Raw genomic sequence first — 21,606 nt, 5'->3', positions numbered from 1 at the left:
TAACCCTTTAAGTCCTCTGTAGAGGCTATCTCGACCATTACGAGATTTGAAAAACTCGAATGGCAAGGGGATAACACGGCGCGTTTAAATCGCTTTTGATAACCCTTTCCATCTAGGCCCGGGGGGAGGGGGAGGGAACGTCGCGTCTCGCGGAGGTTTCCCTCGCGGCCGCGCATTCCTCCGCGGTGACTGGACCGAGGAGGATGCTGCGCGGCCGTTGATCTTCTCATGACCGCCGACCGTGTCCCTTTGCTCGTCCCCCGGTGCGTTACATCTTGTACACTTAACACCATGTACACTTACATATCGTATGGTGGGTTACATAGGGTCTCCAGAAGGTCGCGACACCTTCGGAGTGTCGTTCGACCTCGCCGGGTTATCGCGCCTGTTGCAGACCCTCGAGGGTGCTGCCTCGTTTTTCGTCCTTTTCTCGTCGTTTCTCCTAGTTTCGTATCACTCCGGGATATTCTCCTCGATATTTACATCTCGCGAGGGGGAGAATTCCGCGTGACGTCGGCGCATTATCAACCGCGATTGCGCTTTAACGACGCGCCCGATTGGCGGAGGCGCAATTCCCGCGCCCGGACCGCTGCGGCCGGACCTTGACTCGGTTTCGTCAGCTGCATCTGCAATGCCTTACTACGACTTACTATACCGGGAGCCCGAAGCTCTGCTACGTATTCGGTATTATTTATACGTCCCACCGAGAGAGCTCTGGCTTTATTGTCGGCGACCCAAGCGCGCCTTTACGATCGGCCGCCATCTCGGATCCGTGATTCTAACCGTGGGATGATAGTGCAAATCGAAACAAAAAATTATTTCCCGGCGTCCGAGCGATTCCAGGAATTCTTCGGGGCGCTCCGAGATGTGCGCTCGATTCCTGGGATCGCTCTTCAAACTCTTCACGACCTTGCACGCGGATAAATAATTCATGGACTTGATAATGATTTTAATTGATTTGGGACATTTTTTAAAATCGTATCCGCGATTCTAACCGCGGGACGATAGTGCAAATGAAAAGAGAAATTATTTCCCAGGAATTCTTCGGGGCGCTCCGATGTGTGCGCTCGATTCCTGGGATCGCTCTTCAAACTCTTCACGACCTTGCACGCGGATAAATAATTCATGGACTTGATAGATGACTTTACTTGATTTGGGACATTTTTTAAAATCGTATCCGCGATTCTAGCCGCGGAGCGATAGTGCAAACGGAAAAGAAAAATTATTTCCCGGCGTCCGAGCGATTCCAGGAATTCTTCGGGGCGCTCCGAGATGTGCGCTCGATTCCTGGGATCGCTCTTCAAAATCTTGACGCCCTTGCACGCGGATAAATAATTCATGGACTTGATAGATGATTTTACTAGATTTAGGACATTTTTAAACATTTTTGGGCTCGGTTGTGACAGGAAATCTACGTTTGAGGAAATTCATGCCGTTCGTTTTTTTTTTTTTATCTCTTTCGGTCTTTACCGCGACTCGCGCGACGTTTTATGTTTATCGTCGGTTCGCGTTCACCAGGAGGGAATGGCCACGATATTCCTAATCGACTCGTGCACGGAAATTTCGTGCAACCCTCGGCAACCGGTGAGCCTTTATTTAGAGTCGTTCCCTCGTTTAATAGCACCGACTTGAGCGTCACTTGCGTTAGACGACGATTCGGCTCCCCCTTTCGATGTTTCCCATCGCCTCGAGCAAGAGTTGATCCCGTCGACTCCGAATAAAATCCTCACCTTGAAGACTACTCGGAAACCTCGCCATTTTATGGTCATTTGAAGAATGAAAGGTCGAGCTCGTAGCTCGTAATTTTTGCATAGAATTCTAGTAAAACTCTTTATTTCTTTTTTTTTTCTTTTTAAATCGAGCCCCCCTCATTAATTCCAGATTCTCCGGGATCTCCAACGAGACTCCGGAAATTCCCGCGGGAACGTTTCTTGCGTCGAATTCCCTCCGGAGGTGATCTCATTATTAATGAGTTAATTTTTGAAACTCATAATTTCATACATTTTTCATCGCTCTTTGCACGATCCGATTCGCGGATCGAATGGGCCCCGTTGAGGAAATTGGTTTTCGAGTCGGTTGAAGGGCGCCGCCCGAGAAATCGTTTCGAGCCGGGAGATGCACTTTTGGTCTCCTTTTGGTCTCCTTTTGGTCCTACCTCGAATAACCTCTCCCTCTAGGGAGGAAGGGAGCACGTGGCCGGCCCTTCGGTCCGATGCATCGGGCCCGATGAACATCGAACAATGCCTGATTTTACGGCCTCCACCGGTCGGACAAGGTTAACCGGTCGATGAGCTCTGGTGAACTTAACATTCCGAGCACTCTTCGATTGCCTAACCCTCCTGGAAGGAGCTTCTCGTTCCGCGTCCTGCCTAGAGGAGCCTCATCCGGAGATCCGCTCCTCAAGGACGACCGATTCAATAAAAAGGATGTACCTCCACCCGAGTTCTCTCTATATTCCTCCTCAACATACCTATCTGGAATAACGAAAGAAACCGGTGGGAATCTTCTAGGAACTCTATCGCGCCTAATTTAACCTCTCATCCTGAAATCGTATCTACAGGATACGCATAAAAATCCGATTTAATAAAACCGTCCACTCGAGATATCCCCTCTTAGTTAACGCACGGGCATTTATCTGCATCAGGTGGAAAAAAAAAAAATGTAAATCGGGGATTTATCACGGTAATGGGTTTCCATATCCAGGTGAAAAAAAAATAAAAAAAAATACGTAAATCGGGGATTTATCACGGTAATGGGTTTCCATATCCGAGTTTCCATATCCAGTTAACGCACGGACATTTATCTGCATCAGGTGAAAAAAAAATAAAAAAAAAAACGTAAATCGGGGATTTATCACGGTAATGGGTTTCCATATCCGAGTTTCCATATCCAGTTAACGCACGGACATTTATCTGCATCCGGTGAAAAAAAAAATATAAAAAAATACTTAAATCGGGGATTTATCACGGTAATGGGTTTCCATATCCGAGTTTCCATATCTAGTTAACGCGCACGGACATTTATCTGCATCAGGTGAAAGAAAAAATAAAAAAAAAATACGTAAATCGGGGATTTATCACGGTAATGGGTTTCCATATCCGAGATGAGTGCCTCGCAATTATGCCTGGTTTAAGCCGAGCTCGCTACTAAGTACGCGACTTATCCGGTCGACTTTTATTCCCGTTGTCGAGCCGATCTCAGGCCGGCATAAAACAGCCGCCATTTTGGTCGTGAAGCGCCTGCGCAAAGATATCGGGGTCATTGTCGATGCCTCTCAGAGGGGCTTAACGCTTCCCACGGAATTCAAAGGACTCTCCGAACGTCGGATTAAACGCGGATATTTCTCTCTCTTTCTATATCGCGATGTCGCGGCTTTATCGGGCCCGAGAGATAAGCCCTTCGCAGTTTCATTCCCTCGGCGTCCTCTCTATGATAGGCGAGCTTCGTTTAATAACAGGAAAATCCCGAGGAAGAGGGATTTTCAAAATGGACATTTCCTTAGACGTTCTTTTCCCCCCGTTGCTCCTTTGCATTTTAATTCCCATATAGTATCCACTTTTATGGTTACGATTACAATGTGACGGACAAAAAAATCCTTGGATAATTTTCCGGGTGGATTTTCGTGACAGGGAATTTTTTCACGCGATTTCGTCAAAGTGGCGATTTTTTTCGACGCTCCTCTCGGTGCGCTGGATTTTCCACCGTTACACTTTTGCATTTTAATTCCCGTATAGTATCCACTTTTATGGTAACGATTACAATGTGACGGACAAAAAAATCCTCGGATAATTTTCCGGATGGATTTTCGAGACAGGGAATTTTTTCACGCGATTTCGTCAAAGTGGCGATTTTTTTCGACGCTCCTCTCGGTGCGCTGGATTTTCCACCGTTACATTTTTGCACGTTAATTTCCATATGGTATCCACTTTTTCAACAATGATTACAATGTGACGGACAAAAAAATCCTCGGATAATTTTCCGGATGGATTTTCGAGGCAGGGAATTTTTTCACGCGATTTCGTCAAAGTGGCGATTTTTTTCGACGCACCTCTCGGTGCGCTGGATTTTCCATCGTTACATTTTTGCACGTTAATTTCCGTATGACGTCCACCTTTTCAGCAACGATTATAACGTGACGGAGAAATCACGGGATTTTCTCGATGATTTTCGAAATGTTGAATTTGTTTTTTTTTTTCACGCCATTTTCTTCCGGATGGTCGCGGTTTTTCTCGGCGTTTTTCCTTCCGCGGTCGATTTCCGCCGCGGCGACGGGAGCGGCGGAATTCCGCGGCCATCTCGATCTCTCTTGGTGGTCGTGTTGCCGCTCGAAGAAGCGAGGTACGATTTTTGCAGACGAGTCGTAAAACCCCGCGGCCCGTCGAATTGCATTCCGGGGTTGAATGCACCAGACGTCACGGGGAGTTATCCCAGAAGGACGGGACGTGCAGTTGCACCTTCCTCCGATTTGTTTACGCTGTAAACCGCGCCCGTGAAATCCGGGACTCCCGGCCGATCCGGCAAAAAAGGGCTAATCGATTCCCGGCACATCCTGGGGAGCGAGTTCTCCTTTTCAAGAAACTCGGACCGCCGAGTCCCAAAGGGGAACCGATCGAACGAGTCGCGGTGAACGATCTATCGACCGGCGATCGGGGAAAAATAAAAGAGAGTTTCATCCAAAATTCCTTGCCTCCGATAATTGCCAAAAAATACTTTAATCATTAAACTTGACTATTCCTTAAGTAAGTCTCTCTATATTTTTTTCTAAATTAACCCTCTATGGGCCCGTGTAACTTTCCAGTCACATTTTAAATGAAAAATTTTTTTTCCTATGCATATATAGGTTCCTAATTGCTGATTTTTCGTTCCCCCAATTTTTTTTTATTTAAAACAAAAATTCGGCCCATAGAGGGTTAATACATTTTAAGTGAAAAAGAAAAATCCTCTTAGTGTCTCCTTAATTTACCTAATTTCGATTGAGTCCTTCGACAAAATCCATGCTGACGAAAATGAAAAGTGCGAGAAATTATTTATTTATTGCTGGATTATTATTTTCTTAGAAACTAGTCGCTTTTAGGCAACTCGAAGCGTGACGTGACGTCTCGATTTTCCATCCTTTACTCCTCCTCTCTTATTAATTCCCGTCTTGGGCGATCCACGTTTCCTTTCGCGCGCCGTGCACGTCGCGCTGCACTTCTGCACGTCGCGCTGCACTTCTGCACGTCGTGCTGCACTTTCTGCCCGGAGGTCCGGTCTGTCCCCGTTAATTGGTACTCAATCGAGCCGCAAAGGCCGGATTTACTCGAGGATTTACTCGAAAGGACCCAATCCCGCGGCCTTCCATAAAGAGATTAAAGATTAAGGATGAGCGAGAGAAAGAGAGAAAGAAGAAGAAGTCCAATCGAGCGTAAAGGACGAGGATCGATCGCGACGCGTCGGAGGACTCGCTAAGGACCTGTTCGCTCTGAGCTATCAAAAATACATCGATCCTCCCCTCCTAAAAAAGAAGAAAAATCATATTAATAACATCGCAAATCGCCTGGAATTTTTCTCGATTCGTGGAAAATTCGGGAGGAGGAAAAATGTGGACTTTAAGTATTTTCGGTAAACAGTAGCGAGCAGGTGTCGTCGGTGGAGTGCGTCAATTTACCGGTGAATCTCACGGGTTATCGCCTCTCGAGGTATCGATACGTCCGGCGCGATAAGTGGGCCGATCGACGCGTCGGTCCCGATCATCGTCAATTATCACGACCGATCGATCGCCGGACTTGACATTTTCATCCGGCCTACCCTTCCCTCGAATTAACGACTACCTCTGTTTAACATTCCCGTCGAGGGCCCTCATCGATCGGAATTATTAGAATTATTAGAATTATNTCGTTTTAGCATAGAAGCGCATACAACACTTTTCTTGCCTTTATTCCGTTCAAATGCGAGTTCATTGATTACCGGAGTGTTCTAAATTCTCGTAAAATTGTCCTGACCCTTTCGATTCTCATATCAGAGCCTTCGATAATTGTATATTGATCGAAATATGAGAGCTCGACGGCACTTTGGTTCTGGTCAGGGCTGAATTAAAAAATTTCTTTACAAAATCCAAATTTTGTATGTGTCAGGACAATTCTTAGACGATCAGGAGTGATGTGTCAAAGTTGTGGACAATTTGGTCTAATATCCTTAAAAAAAAGTGTTGTATTCGAATCGACTGATTTGAAAGGGGTTTCACTTCACCTTAAACATCGACTAGATCAGATGCAGCGAACGAGGTCGCAGGGAAAGGATGCAAAGCGAAGATCCCCGATCCCACGGAGAGGATCGATTCCTTCGGGATCACCGATCACAATCGATTCGAGATCATTGGATCCTCCGCGACGGGCAAAAGCGGCCGCACCGCGGATCATTGATCCGCGTCCGGCACTGAAACGCGGCCAAAAAGCGCGCGGCCACCTCGAGCGTGACGTTCCGCGCGGCTTCTTTGATGCCGTCTCGTTTGAGCCCCGTGACAATGCACCGGGTCCAAAACGACCCCCGGGGGACCGTCCCGGAAGAAAAGGGTGCAAAGGAACCTCCTCCGTCGAGGGCCTCGCAAAGTGACACGAGAGAAGCGCGACGTCCGTCTCCGACGCTGGACGTCGCCTCGGCCTCCGCGTATTACGCTCTATTATTAAAGTAACCGAGCTCTATGTATAAATAAACCGAGTTCTCTTAGGGCGCGTGTACACGGGGTGACGCGCGCTCGTGCGCACTCCCACGCGCTTTTCCCGTGTCACTCCCACGGGCTCCGCACGCTGCACGGACCTCGGTGGAGTCGCGTTCCTCTAACCCGTTCCCGGTCGCTGCGACTTTGTCCGCTGCGAGGCCGACTTTCGGGCCTCCACCTTATTTTCGAGTCTCGGGGTCCTTAGGACCCTCGGGGATCGCTAACGAGGCCTTTAAGAGAAGAGCGGATTTTTAACGCGGCCCTTTGTAGGGTCGGTGACTCCACTTTAGGGTCTAAACGCTTTTTCGGCCTTATTAAGGCCCCTTTTTATTTCGCGGTTCGGGAGAGGTCAGTGTTAGGGCGCGTTCCTGGCCTCCTTGGGAACTCCACCCTGGAGCCGCTCAACCCGAAATAAAGTGTCGAGGAAAAATACGGAAACGACGAGGTGTACCTTAACGAGGCAATATGTAGGGCCGACGACTCCACTTTAGGGTACAAATGCTTTTTCGGCCTTATTAAGGCCCCTTTTTATTTCGCGGTTCGGGAGAGGTCAGTGTTAGGGCGCGTTCCTGGCCTCCTCGGGAACTCCACCCTGGAGCCGCTCGACCCGAAATATCTTCTGGGAGGAATTGACTGCGGCAATTTGGGGCATATTTTCGACACTTACACTTTTCTATGTATGGTATACCGATAAGTCCGTATTGATAAGGAAAAATTCGACTTCGCTTTCCCCATTAGGGAACTCTCGACTTGAGCAACAAGTGTCGAGGAAAAACGCGGAAACGATGAGTTCTACCTTAACGAGGCAATATGTAGGGCCGACGACTCCACTTTAAGGTCTAAACGCTTTTTCGGCCTTATTAGAGCCTCTTTTTATTTCGCGGTTCGGGAGAGGTCAGTGTTAGGGCGCGTTCCTGGCCTCCTCGCAAACTCCACCCTGGAGCCGCTCAGCCCGAAATATCTTCTGGGAGGAATTGACTTTGGCAATTTCGGGCATATTTTCGACACTTATACTTTTCTATGTACGGTCTACCGATAAGTCCGTATCGATAAGGAAAAATTGAACTCGCTTTCCACGCGCGGAAACTCTGGACTTGAGCAACAAGTGTCGAGGAAAAACGCGAAAACGACAAGGTCTACCTTAACGGGGCAATATTCCGACGTCTCGCTGTCGTTCATCCGGGTTTCGCGGATCTCTCTCTCTCTCCTCGAGATATCGAGACTTCTTGCGCGAGCTCGATCGCGGTCTTTGTTCTCGGCCGCTCTCATCCGCGTCGAAATCCGGAGCGGAAACGTCGCTCCTCGGGGGGATTAAAGTCGAGGAAAATGGCACGAAATGTCGAAGGTATCTCGAGCCGTCGAAATGCTCCCACGGAAGGTCGACTTCCTTTCTCGGGTCGACCTTCTAAGGACGTGTCGGTATCCTCGGGATACGCAACGATGCATAACAACATTTTTGCATAAATATTCGCATCGATTTTTTTCACACCTTTTCACATGTATCTTCGCACGCATACACAAGCCGAAAATGTTAAGCGACCGCGATTCGCGAAATTACGACATCGTTGGAGGGCAAAATGGCAAGGCGACGCGTACATCGACTTCCGGCATCGATCGAGATGTTCGGCCACAAAGCGACCATGACGTCAATGGAAAGTCGTAGCTTAGGCGAGTTTATCGGCGAGCGATGACTCGCCCTGGGTTTTCGTTTCCGACAACATGCTCCGATGCACCAGCGACTGCCGAGGAATTTTCCACCTCGCCCTTTAAGGTGAAGTGACACCCCCTTCAAATCAGTCGATTCGAATACAACAATTTTTTTTAAGGGTATTAGACCAAACTGTCCGAAACTCTGACACATCACTCCTGACCATCTAAGAATTGTCCTGACACATTCAAAATTTGGATTTTTAAGGTGAAGTGACACCCCCTTCAAATCAGTCGATTCGAATACAACAATTTTTTTTAAGGGCATTAGACCAAACTGTCCGAAACTTTGACACATCACTCCTGGCCATCTAAGAATTGTCCTGACACATTGAAAATTTTGGATTTTTGCAAAAACTTTTTTAACTCAGCCCAGACCAGAACCAAAATTGCGTCGAGCTCTCATATTTCGATCGATATACAATTATCGAAGGCTCTGATATGAGAAACGAAAGGGTCGGGACAATTTTACGAGAATTTAAAACACTCTGGTAATCGATAAACTCGCATTTCAACGGGATAAAGGCAAAAAATGTGTTGTATGCGCTTCTATGCTAAAACGATGGTAATACGAGGTCTCGGAGTGAAAATTTAATTGACCTGAAAATCACAGATGGCGCAGGGGGTCCCTCTGCAGTCAATTAGGGCCTCAGGAAGCACGAACCCAGAGGGTTTCTGGAGTTTTACTTCGATTTCTTGATATTTATTGTACGAAAACGACAGGTGGAGTACGCCATTTGGTACAATATCCAATATAATTCGATACAGCTGTCAATATAAAAACGAACGTCGGCAACGTAGGCATTTAGAAAAATCTTCTTTATCGACGTCGATCAAGTTCCTCGTGTTTCACTTCACCTTAACCCTTCTGCTCTTCAGGGCTCATCATCTCCACGAGTCCCACCCGCGCCTTTCGTCGCCTCCTAGACCCCGACGTCTTCGCTTGAAACTCTCACGAGGAAAATGAAAATTACCTCACGTGATAATTCCAATTAAGACATTACCTTATACCCGGGTGACGAGAACGTATGAAACGTACGTGACGAGAATAACGAAACCGCCTGCCGGAAATTATTTGGACACTTTGAAGCTAAGAGTCCGCCCTCCGTCTTCAGGGTCCAGTGTCCTGAGGAAGGAGAGAAAGAGATTATTTTTATTTGCCAGAAAGTGCGAGAGGGGAGAGGAAAATAGGCCCAGAGGGGACTGCCGGATTCTTCCGGCATTCTTGGGACGAGGACGAGGTGGAGGTCTCGTCCTGCCGGCGATCGAGCGGTCCACTTGGACTCGCCTCCGGCCGGCGAAATCGCTGAACAACGGGACGAACTCCCTGTGAACGTCTCTCGGGAGAGACTCGCTCTCGGCCCGCGATCACGTGCCTCGAGTAATAACGGTGCGCCGCACGTCCGCTCCCGGCGACGGTCGGCGAAGGAATGACCGACGCGAGCCGTCACCGCCGGTCGTGATATGTCCATAAAGCTGGCATTGCCACTTTAGCACGATTCATTAAAATTTGTTGCAGAATTTATTGCTATTTCATTGTGCAAAATTTAACTTTAGCACAATTCATTAAAATTTGTTGCAGAATTTATTGCTATTTCATTCTGCAAAAATAAAACTTTAGCACAATTCATTAAAATTTGTTGCAGAATTTATTGCTAATTTATTGCTATTTTATTGTGCAAAAATAAAATAGCAATAAATTCTGCAACAAATTTTATTCAATTGTGCTAAAGTGGCAATGCCAGCTTTATATACATGGTCGCGTCGCCGTATCCCGATTAACGATCAACGATCACCCTGGTTCGACGTAATTAACGATTCACCCGTGATCTCTAATTTTCTATAATTACCCGACGATTACTTTCCTGCAACATCCATGACTGGTTATTTAATTAATTGTTTATCTCATTGAATGGAATGTATTTTTTATACATGACCTAACCTATACCTCTCTCTCTCATTAATTTCTAACATAAATTTCGGGATGTAGATCGATCGTGTTGTGACATTTGTAATATACCCTCGTATTAAGAATTATATTAGGAAAGATTATAATATGACCCGGGGAGGTAGCAGGGAAACGTCCGACTTCGTACTATCCCATAACCTACTTTCGGAATAATTAGTACCTAGGATCTTCGAAACGATGCCCGAAGTTAGCGAGCAATTTCCCTCCTCCCTGATCTCGGGATTTCGCCTCGGGAATTCGCGTGAAAGTCCGCCATAACGTAACCCGCTCTTCTGCGTTTTGCCCTGCATTGTGTCGCCGCTTTCCAACGGGCGTTGCCGAACTCCACTTTTATACACTTTTTTCCTTATCATCGGGGGCTTTACGTTAATCGAGGACACGGACGACACTACGAGACGTCTCCGTGAGGAAAAAGTTCACCCGAAAACCCGGAATACCGGCGCAATGACTTGGAAATCGTCTATTTAAAATCCATTCTGGGTGACAGGAAAACAAAATGGCCGCCGCCGTCCCGTCATGCATTGCCGCGCGGATTCCCTCGGCGGGGCTAAAAGGCTCCTTTTTTCCGGGCCCACGTCACCGTTTAGAAAAGACCTCAACTTCTCGACCTGTCTAATGAGTTCGTCTCTGGGGTACGTTAGTTTCTTTTCACCTGCTTAGTCGACGTTGCTCGATGCACGCCTCGTAAACATCGGATACATCACTGGCGACGTACGACACGCGACATACGACGCTCGCCGATAAGGGGCTTCTATCTAGCTCCGAAAATAACCGGGACGACCAGAAGACGCAAAAGCGTCTCGTCTAAAACACGGCTTTACGCGCGTCCGCTTTGCCGACTGATTTGCGCGGTGAGAAATGATACCCGAACCTCTTTGAGGTAGTCATACCCAAGGACGTAAATAGGTACACCTAAGGGACACAATTCCAAAAAGTACACGACTTCGATTAATTTTCCGGGTCAAAATACCCGGGCATTTTGACCCGATTTCGAATATAATGGTGAAAATCGCGACACTCATCTTTGAGGTTAAGAAAATAATGGAGTCCCTTCAGGCGCCACTTCCGTGTCGGCTTAAGGTGAAGTGAAGTGAAGAATACACTTTTTTTTACGGGTAAAAGACCAAACTGTCCGAAACTTTGACACGTCACTCCTGATCATCTAAGAATTGTCCTGACACATTGAAAATTTGGATTTTTTAACTCAGCTCAGAGAAGAATCAAAATGGCGTCGAGCTCTCATATTTCGATCGATGTAGAATTATCGAAGGCTCTGATATGAGAAACTAAAGGGTCAGGACAATTTTACGAGAATTTAGAACACTCTGGTAATCGATAAATTCCCATTTGAACGGGATAAAGGCAAAAAAAGTTTTGTATGCGCTTCTATGCTAAAACGATGGTAATACGGGGTCTCGGAGTGAAAATTTAATTGACCTGGAAATCAGAGATGGCGCAGGGGGTCCCTCTGCAGTCAATTAGGGCCCCAGAAAGCATGAATCAGGAGGATTTCTGGAGTTTTACTTCGATTTCTTGATATATATTGTACGAAAACGACAGGTGGAGTATGCCAATTGGTGCAATACCCAATATAATTCGACCCAGCTGTCAATATAAAAACGAACGTCGACAACGTAGGCATTTAGAAAAATCTTCTTTATCGACGTCGATCAAGTTCCTCGACGTGTTTCACTTCACCTTAACGATACAATCCTTGAAACTATTAATATACGTTATTAAAATTCATTTCTATATATATAGGAGGATGACATTCCTGGGAGTCGGAAATTTTCTCCCTCATTTCCTTCTAAATGTATGCGCCTAATTGCGCAATAAATTGCAGTAATTCCGTTAGGAGGGTAAAGGTGTCTCTCGAATTCCGCGGCGTCCAATCGCCGGGTGGGAAGAAAAGGAAAAAATATCCGAAACCCGAAATACAGGTCTTTACGAGTCGTTCCAGTCGTTTAGGCTGCCGTCACGTCGCCGGGCGTTTCCTCGTTCTCCGTCTTCCCAGCTCGTGACGTTACTCGACGCCGGGAGAAGCTTCCTCGGCGACGACGGAAGGATCTGCTCGTCAACGGTTAACGGGGCAATAACGGAGTGACGGCGTTGCGCTATCTCGACGGTGCATCCGATGTTTTATTCATCGGCGATAACGGAGGTCGCGGGTCGCGCCACTTTAACGCCTCGTCTAAATTGCGGCCGTTTAGACGCGGCCGACGCCGGCGTCGCCCACTCGCCACCGTGCGAAAACGTTTCCCCCTTCTAGGCGTCGATTCGCCTTGGGAATCCATGTCGATCCGTTTCGTTAAACGGCAAGGTCGCGTCGCGCCCGACGTCGCGGCGCCTCCCCTGGGCGTCCCTCGAGAGGCCTTCAGAATTTCTCTCGTCCCTTAAGGTGAAGTGAAACACGTCGAGGAACTTGATCGACGTCGATAAAGAAGATTTTTCTAAATGCCTACGTTGGCGACTTTCATTTTTATATCGACAGCCATGTCGAATTATATTGGATATTGTACCAAATGGCATACTCCATCTGTCGTTTTCGTACAATAAATATCAAGAAATCGAAGTAAAACTCCAGAAATCCTCTGGATTCATGCTTTCTGGGGCCCTAATTGACTGCAGAGGGACCCCCTGCGCCATCTATGATTTCCAGGTCAATTAAATTTTCACTCCGAGACCTCGTATTACCATCGTTTTGGCATAGAAGCGCATACAACACTTTTTTTGCCTTTATCCCGTTCAAATGCAAGTTCATCGATTACCAGAGTGTTCTAAATTCTCGTAAAATTGTCCTGACCCTTTCGATTCTCATATCAGAGCCTTCAATAATTGTATATCGATCGAAATAAGAGAGCTCGACGCCATTTTGGTTCTGGTCTGGGCTGCGTTACAAAATTTGTTTAAAAAATCCAAATTTGCAATGTGTCAGGACAATTTTTAGATGATCAGGAGCGATGTGTCGAAGTTTCGGACAGTTTGGTCTTTTACCCTTAAAAAAAAGTGTTGTATTCGAATCGACTGATTTGAAGGGGGTTTCACTTCACCTTAAGGCAGTCGTACCGTGTGACGACTGTATTTCTTCTCGCTTTTCTCGTGAACTTTTCCTAACGAACCATGAAAATACCCTATCTTATATAAATACCACAGTATATTTATTAACATTTATACAGTCACTTGGAATTTTTTTAAACAAAAATATAGATTGAAATCGACTTTACAGCGTTCGAAAGACACACACGTGAAAAATAAGTAGGTGACGGCTGATATGATTACGATTGTTCTGTTCGTCGGACATGAAAAAAATTTTTTTTTTTTTCTCTACATTCTCATCATTGAAATAATTCGGTAAAATTGGAAGCCATCGGTCGAGAGTTCCTTTCTTTCATGCGGAAAAACTGCGACGTCGGCGAACGACGTTAATCCACGATTGGCGCCGTTTCGTGCCGACTGAAACGTCAAGGCGATGTCGCAACGGACTGCGGGACGACGACGTTAAGAATAGCCGGTCGCTCGTCGCGGCCGGCCTGCATCTTCGTCGTCAACCGTCGCCCCTTGTAAACAAGGGTCGCCTCCACCTCCGTCGACGTCGACGTCGACGTCGTTGTTCTACGCGGCTAACGAGCGTCGATTTTCGACCGCCTAATTGACGCGACGTTAACCGAGGTTAGCTGAACTTAACCGATACTAAGGCGGGGCGAAAGCGCCGTCAAAGGTCTCTTTCGTGACACTTTTTTCCGAACTGGGTACACCGAATCGTTTCAAACTTTACCACGTGAATACAGAGGCTATAAGGAAGGTCCCGACACTCAAGAAAGTTTCATTTTTTAATGAAAAATTCTATGAACATGTATAAGAAAAAATTTTTTAATTTCAGTTTCATGGGTGTCGAGACCTTCCTTATTGCCTTATTGCCTTAATGCTCACGTTGTGAAGTCTGACGGGATTTGCCACGTGGACTTCACGCCGAATCGTTTTTTTTTTCTTTTTTTTTTCCGGCCAAGTGAGAGGCAAAGCGCGACGTTTATCCAGGATTATCGTTATCCAGGATCGCCTGACTCGTCTCCGAGACTCTTCAGTCTCGACATTGGCGACCCAATTCTTGACCTCGACCATCGACAACGACGTCGAGAATAAATCCGTCGTCGCCTCGAACGGCGTTTCCGCGATGTCGGGTCTTACCCCGTCCTGAAGATCGCTTCTAGTCTACTTCACTTGCCAATTTCATCCGTCCAAGGGTATTTAAGGGCCGAACGATATTACGAACTCACGGTGGATATCTCCTGAGATATCTCCCCGTGTCCGTCGATCTCCGTTCCTAAGAATTCTACGCCGTTATCTCCCGTCTCCTCCGACGGAGTTCCCCGAAAATGGCCCGAAGTTCCCCATAAAAAGCGACGTTGAAGCCGACGTTCTTCGAGCCACGTCTCGCCCTTGACGTGGACGACCTTACAAAGACTATTATCCTTCCTTCTCTTCACATTTTTCCAGAAATTCTCTATTTAGAAATATTGCGCATTAAGGCGACGCGAGAGAGGCTTATCATTCGTGAAACTTTTCTCCAAACTGAGGGCGCCAAATCGTTTAAAACTTCGCCGCGTGGATATACAGACCCAGAGGGAGGTTCCGACACTCAAGAGAATTCGTAAGAAAAATATTTGAGTAAACAATTTTTATACACGATTGCGTACGAGCGAAAGGTAGCAATTCGAGCGACTCGGCACCCCCGATTTCATGAATGCCTAAAAACTTCATATGGTATTAATTTCCTTCAGGGCTTTGTCCTTCGTGATCAGGACTTTTACATCTTAATGATTTCTAATTTAACTTAACTCTTAAATTACTCACGCGTCGGGAATTAATCTCCCTCGTCTCGGTGTAAACGAGCTTCATGAGAAAAATCTTTGAGTAAACAATTTTTATACACAATTTCGTACGTGCGAAAGGTAACAATTCAAGCGACTCAGCACCCCCGATTTCATGAATGCTTTTAAAAGCTTCATAAAGTATTCATTTCCTTCAGGGCTTTGTCCTTCGCGATCAGGACTTTTACATCTTAATGATTTCTAATTTAACTTAACTCTTAAATTACTCGCGCGTCGGGAATTAATCTCCCTCGTCTCGGTGTAAACGAGCTTGATGACGTATCCTCCGAAAAACGTCGAGGTGGATCCAAGATGAAAGAAAAAGGGAGAAAGATTAAGAGAGCCTGCAGTTGTAAATCAAGTGAAGCTGGGTCCACGGCGCCTCGCAGTCTCGCAACTCCGGCGGGTACTTGCATATGCATTATATGCACTCCCGAGGTCCGAATTCCTTGGAAGTTCAGAGTTGCGGTTGACATCCTCGAAGCGGCGGTTATGAGGGAAATTAACGAGCCGTGGTCCTGCAGGATGAGAGAAAACTTCTCTCGGTTAATTCTCCTCTCCTTGCGGGATCCAAGATGGCGGCGGTTTTCCTCGGTCCCCTTTTCGCGAGGCGCTTTTCCTTCGATCAACCCGTTCTCTTCTCTCTTCAGGGGAGTCGTAGGCTCGAATCTTTATCACGCCGAGGAAGGCTCACCGCCGCCATCTTGGATCCCGCAAGAAGGAGAGGAGAATTAACCGAGAGAAAACTTCTCTCGGTTAATTGTGCCCATAATTATGAAAGTGGTCTAAGTCATATATTTTTTGTTTCGAAATTACATTGAATTAATTTAGTTTGAAATAATGTGGCGTGAAATAACTGATAAACTGATTTTTTTTTCAATTTTGACTTAGACCACTTTCATAATTATGGGCACAATTCTCCTCTTCTTCTTGCGGGATCCAAGATGGCGGCGGATTTCCTCGGTCCCCTTTTCGCGAGGCGCTTCTCCTTCGATCAACCCGTTCTCTTCTCTCTTCAGGGGAGTCGTAAGCTAGAATCTTTATCACGCCGAGGAAGGCTCACCCTTTTCGGCGCGCATTTAAATACCCTCCCCAACATCCGTGGAATTTTGATGACTCGCCACACCCACGTGTCGTATTTCGGTGATCATCATCTGCAAGAGAAATTGACGTTTCAGGTCGAGGGAATTTCAGTTTCCATTAAATAGTGACAAGGTACTCCTCAATTATACGCGGTTTGATTAAATCGGAGCTATTCTGCTCGTCATTTAAATCGTAAAATTTCAACAATTCTCGAGAAACTTTTTTTTTTCAGGCCAACTTAAAGATAAAACCCATACTCGTGATTCTAAAATTGTTTTAAACGCTTGTAGGGCATCTCGAAATTTTTTTTCTCGGTTAATTAGAAGAATCGTGTTCATGGCTTTAGAAAAAAANTATATATATTTTTTGGCGGTCCTCGAGTGTCTCTTTTTGTTCAGGGTACTCAACAGTGGTTTCGAAACGAAGGTCGGCAAATTCGCAGGGAGTGAAGGTACGAATGACAAGAGTGCTCTTGCAGACGGTCTGATTGCGGTAAATTGAGGGGGCGATATGCAAGGAACGATCGAGGACTGAATCGATCGGGCAAAAAAGCAAAAGAGTATCACTTGGAGTCGATGCACTCACCGCAATTACCGACGCCGATTCTTCCCGTGGCCGCGAAATTGCGAGATCATAGGGAATAAAGGGCACGCTATATACATACATCGATCACACGGAGGGACCGGATAATTCGTCCAATTAGAATTTATTCTGGGAGCCAATTTAACCCACCCTCGGAAGTATCGGCACCCCGGGTCGCCAATTGCTCCACTTTTATGTCCGCCCTTTAGTTATCCGCCGATTCGAGGAAAGATTCCGCGAATATCCTTAAATTATTTTTGGGGTGCCTTAATTCCCCTCCTCATGAAAAAATGCCACCAAAGCCCTGTCGCATGAATATTCTGTAATGAACACGTATAAGCGACAAATGAAATTAATGAAATAAATGAAAATAATGCAATGACTGAAATTAATGAAGTAAACGAAATAAATGAAAATAATGCAATTACTGAAATTAATGAAATAAACGAAATAAATGAAAATAATGCAATTACTGAAATTAATGAAATAAACGAAATAAATGAAAATAATTAAATTAACGAAATAAATGAAAATAATGAAATATAAATGAAAATAATGAAATTAACGAAATAAATGAAAACAATGAAATAAACGAAATAAATGAAAATAATGAAATAAGCGAAAATAATGAAATAAACGAAATAAATGAAATAAATCATTGATTTTTTTTTTTTTTCTTACAGGTAAAGTCAAGATGCGGCGACCTGGATCCATACTCGGCCTGCTGATCGTCGCGACGATCCTGAAGTTCGCGGACGCGAACGAGTGTTTGACCATGCTCGAAGGTATAATTTTTTAATATTATCATCTATCAATTTCCTGGGTTCCCAGGAAATTAAAAAAAAAAAATAGGGGATCGTTGGAAAGCCTCAAGAAAAATGAATGGCTCTGTTCAGAGGTGAACCCCAAGAGGGCGGTGCACCTGGACGGGCAGTCGCTGAACATCAAGTTCGAGGTCACCCAAAGAGCCACCCAGAGACTGGTCTCCAGGATCATGAAGATATTCCTGACGGAGGTCCTAGGCTACCCAGGAGTGGTCCTCGTGGAGAAGGACGACAGGTTCGACGTCCAGGAAACCTTCGCGAGGCTGTCGGACACCTTCACCTACGCGGGCCAGAGGATGTAAGTCGCGACCATCTCGCGAACTTCGCTAATTCCTGAAATAGAAAATATTTTAAGCCTTTCCGGACTCCCATATCCAAGCACTGATAGCCGAAATCCATTATCAGAGTGCCGGACACCATGGTGAACATGGAGGTGTGGATCCCACCGGAAGAAGACACCATGCCATACCTGAACCAATACGACGTCCACGAGTGCGGCTCCATAGCTCCCCCAGGACACTTTGGCTGGTTCATTCCAGAGAAACTGAGTAGATCTGACGACACCTGGCTGTCCTTTACAAAAAGAGACACAGCTATCCGCTTCGACGTGGACGGGAAGGTCCTGTCTAGCCTGAGGAACCTGACGAGGTCACCTGAAACGGGAACTCATTATTGCGAGGAGTCCTACTGCGTGGACGGGATGTACATCCCGGAACGATGTAAAAAAGGACAAGCATGCGCCCTTCTACTGGCAGGATCGTCTAATGTCACGGGTTTCGTCAGGGACCAGATAGACACCCTGGAACTGTACGTGCGAGTCGCCTGGGTGGGTCCAAACTTGAAGCACCTGGTTAAATCCCTGACCAAGGAGTACCTGCAGGACTCTGGGGCCTCTTCGGGCAAATCCCTGGTTCTTTTGCACTGGACTCCTAGCAGTGTCGTTCCCAGTGATCGGGAATTCGTCTCCCTGGTGTTCCCAAAGTGCAGCGCCAAGTTTGGCTCCAAGTCGAGCTGCCACTTCGAGTCGAGTCGCCTGGTGAAGTTGGCCTGGGCCAGGCTGGAGTCGGTGGCGAAGTTCGCATACGAGGCCATCAATCGGGTTAAATTCACTGGGGACATGTACGAGGACCTGGTGGCTAGGTTCAACAATTTCTCCGGTGAGGCCTCCGAGGACCGGATCGCCTGCGATTGGCTCAAAGAGAACCTGAACTACACCCTGGCTAAGTGGATGCCCAACAACGCCGACAAGAACACCCTGATCGTCGGGGGGATCTTCCCCATGAGCGGGACGTCCTATACCGAGAAGTCCATCGTCATCGCTGCCAAGATGGCCAAGGAGGCCATCAACGTCAACAACTCCGTCTTGAGGGACTACAATCTCACCTTGCTGGCTAGCGATGGCCAGTGCAAGTCCGATATGGTCATGAAGTCCTTCATCGACTACATAGTCCACAACTATTACGAGAAACTGGTAGGCGTCCTCGGGCCGGCTTGCTCGGAGACCGTGGAGCCGCTTGTCGGGGTGTCTAAACATTACAAGACGGTTATCATCAGCTACAGTGCGGAGGGGTCCAGCTTCAACGACAGGAGCAAGTATCCCTACTTCTTCAGGACCATTGGGGAGAATAAACAGTACAAGCACGTGTACCTGCAGCTTCTACAGAGACTTGGATGGAGGAGGGTGGCTGCTCTTACCGAAGACGGACAGAGATACACCGAGTATATTTCCTACATGCAGGACATGCTCAGGGACAACGGAATCGTCTTCATCGCCAACATCAAGTTCCCCAGGGAGAGGGAGACCGACGTCATGACCAGGGTGGGTGGTTCAGCGTCTCGCTTCCTCTTCCCCATTTCTCTCCTCGGTGGAATCTCATAACGGCGGGATGTTTCCAATTTTCCAGTATCTTCAGGACCTGAAACAGAAACGAGCCAGGATCATCATCGCCGATGTCTACGACGAGGTCGCTAGGCAGGTCATGTGCCAGGCTCACAAGCTGGAGATGACCGCCACCCAGGTGATTTAACCCCGAGAAGTGTTCTATACGTGTTGATAATATTTATAGGAATTGCCCTTTTAATAAGATCGATGTGATTGGGAGCCTCCGCGTGCAGCGGTCGACCTAAGCTAATCTCCAGGGCGCCGATAATTCAATTCCCCAGGGTTACGTCTGGTTCCTGCCCCTTTGGCTGAGGCCTCGGTGGTACGACACGGACGAGTACAATCGTCGAGGCGAAGAGGTCCCGTGCACCACCGTGCAGATGATGAGCGCCATAAATGGCCATCTTGGACTCTCGCACGCACCCTTCGCCCCGGACGACGCCGTCACCCAGGAAGGCATCACCGTTCGACGGTGGCGAGACAGATACGAACATCTATGTCGGGCGCAAAACCAAACGCCCTCGACCTACGCCGGCTACGCTTATGACGCCATGTGGACGTACGCCTACGCGATGGACAGATTGATCAAGGAGAATCAGAGCTACGTCTTTGACCTCCACTCTGACCAGACGGTCAATCGATTGACCGACATCATCGGCGAGACGGACTTCAATGGGGTTGGTATCGCGGCTAAACGGACTAACTAGGTTTAAGGTCACTCCAGCGCCATGGTGGGCGGTGACGGAATTAACGAGCGCGTGCCAAAGCTTCGCGGAATAGTTGACGCGTTAAACGTGGAGTCACTTTCCTGGCGTTTTACATTTCCCCGGCGTCATTTCTTAATATACGGCGTTTTCGCAACTTGGGTCCGTCCCATGGAACGACGGGTTAATTTATTTCTATTAATTGGTGTGGAATTTTGAGGGACTTGACGCGCCAAACACGGAGTTCATTTTCTGCTACTTTAAATCCGGTCGGTTCATTTTTATACACGGAACTTCTTCGCACTGGGTCGATTCCATGGGACGCGATTAATGCGTTAACTTAGATTAAGTTATATTAATTTGGCTCGACTTATGCGACATAGGTTGTGTTTCAATTCATAAGCCACGCCGGCTTATTTCGCATGACGAATCTATTAGCGATCGACAACTTGCGCCTACGCGCTTAACCGGAAGTCGAGAAATATCGACTCATATCTGGGTAAAAGGAAACCCACTATTGAGCAACAAAGTCGCAAGAAGTACCACCGAAGCGATTGCGAAGTAATTGAAGGCTTTCTGGCCGGGTCGCGATTAGGATCTGGACAGATATCCTTGGAGAGATCTCTCGCCGCCTTAAGAAAAATATCCGTCACGAGGTGCGGAGTCGGATTTCTAGCGTTGCCATTTCCTAACGGGAGCATTCTTTCTGGACACGCCTAATAAGTAAGACAGTAGCGTGGATTAATTATTAAGATGATCGATTAGCTCTCGAGTCTCGATCGCTTTTCCCGAATGCGATTGCATTGACTCGGTTCACTGACTCGGTCTAATTAATAGAAGAAAAAAAAACGTCTATATCGAGATCGGTGTATGTAATGATTAATCTACTGAATCCTGTTCCAGGTTTCTGGCAGGATCAAGTTCCTGGGGGGTCCGTCGAGGTTTTCCGTTATCACGGTGCTTCAGCGAGTCGACAACGAGACCAGAGTAGTGGGAACCTTCCACCCGAATATCTCGGAAACCAGGAACGAGGTCATCGGTGGAATTCTTGACCTCAACGTCTCAGCGATTGTCTGGTTGTCTCAGGAAATGCCGAACGATGGATCGGAACCACCTCAGAGATGCGTTCTTGCTGGTCTCGCTGAACTCCTGGACGTGTCCTGCGAGGTCGCCATCGTCATCGCGAACATCATTGGCTTTGGACTCCTTGGGGCCTTCCTCATCGTCGGGTTCGTCATCGTGAAGAGGAAGTAAGGAGCTGGAAATAATTCATATATGTGCCCATAATTA

At 46.9% G+C, this 21,606-nt stretch overlaps 1 protein-coding gene across 2 annotated transcripts in view; it reads left to right on the top strand.

The window, feature by feature from the left end:
- LOC105696282 overlaps positions 1-21,606 on the top strand; it is a 35,453-nt gene that overhangs the window by 9,487 nt on the left and 4,360 nt on the right. For both annotated transcript variants that reach the window (XM_012418648.2, XM_012418649.2), the window contains exons 3-8: positions 17,590-17,691; positions 17,803-18,028; positions 18,136-19,549; positions 19,635-19,748; positions 19,894-20,289; positions 21,220-21,566. In XM_012418648.2, the coding sequence (XP_012274071.1) occupies positions 17,601-17,691; positions 17,803-18,028; positions 18,136-19,549; positions 19,635-19,748; positions 19,894-20,289; positions 21,220-21,566 (2,588 nt within the window). In that variant the 5' untranslated portion in view covers positions 17,590-17,600. The remainder of the gene's footprint in view (positions 1-17,589; positions 17,692-17,802; positions 18,029-18,135; positions 19,550-19,634; positions 19,749-19,893; positions 20,290-21,219; positions 21,567-21,606) is intronic.

Source organism: Orussus abietinus, unplaced genomic scaffold (assembly GCF_000612105.2).
Source record: "Orussus abietinus isolate OABI.00-Male unplaced genomic scaffold, Oabi_2.0 scaffold37, whole genome shotgun sequence".
Classification (NCBI taxonomy): domain Eukaryota; kingdom Metazoa; phylum Arthropoda; class Insecta; order Hymenoptera; family Orussidae; genus Orussus; species Orussus abietinus.
Note: the sequence above shows the minus strand (reverse complement) of the source record. Positions and strands in the feature narration are given on the sequence as shown.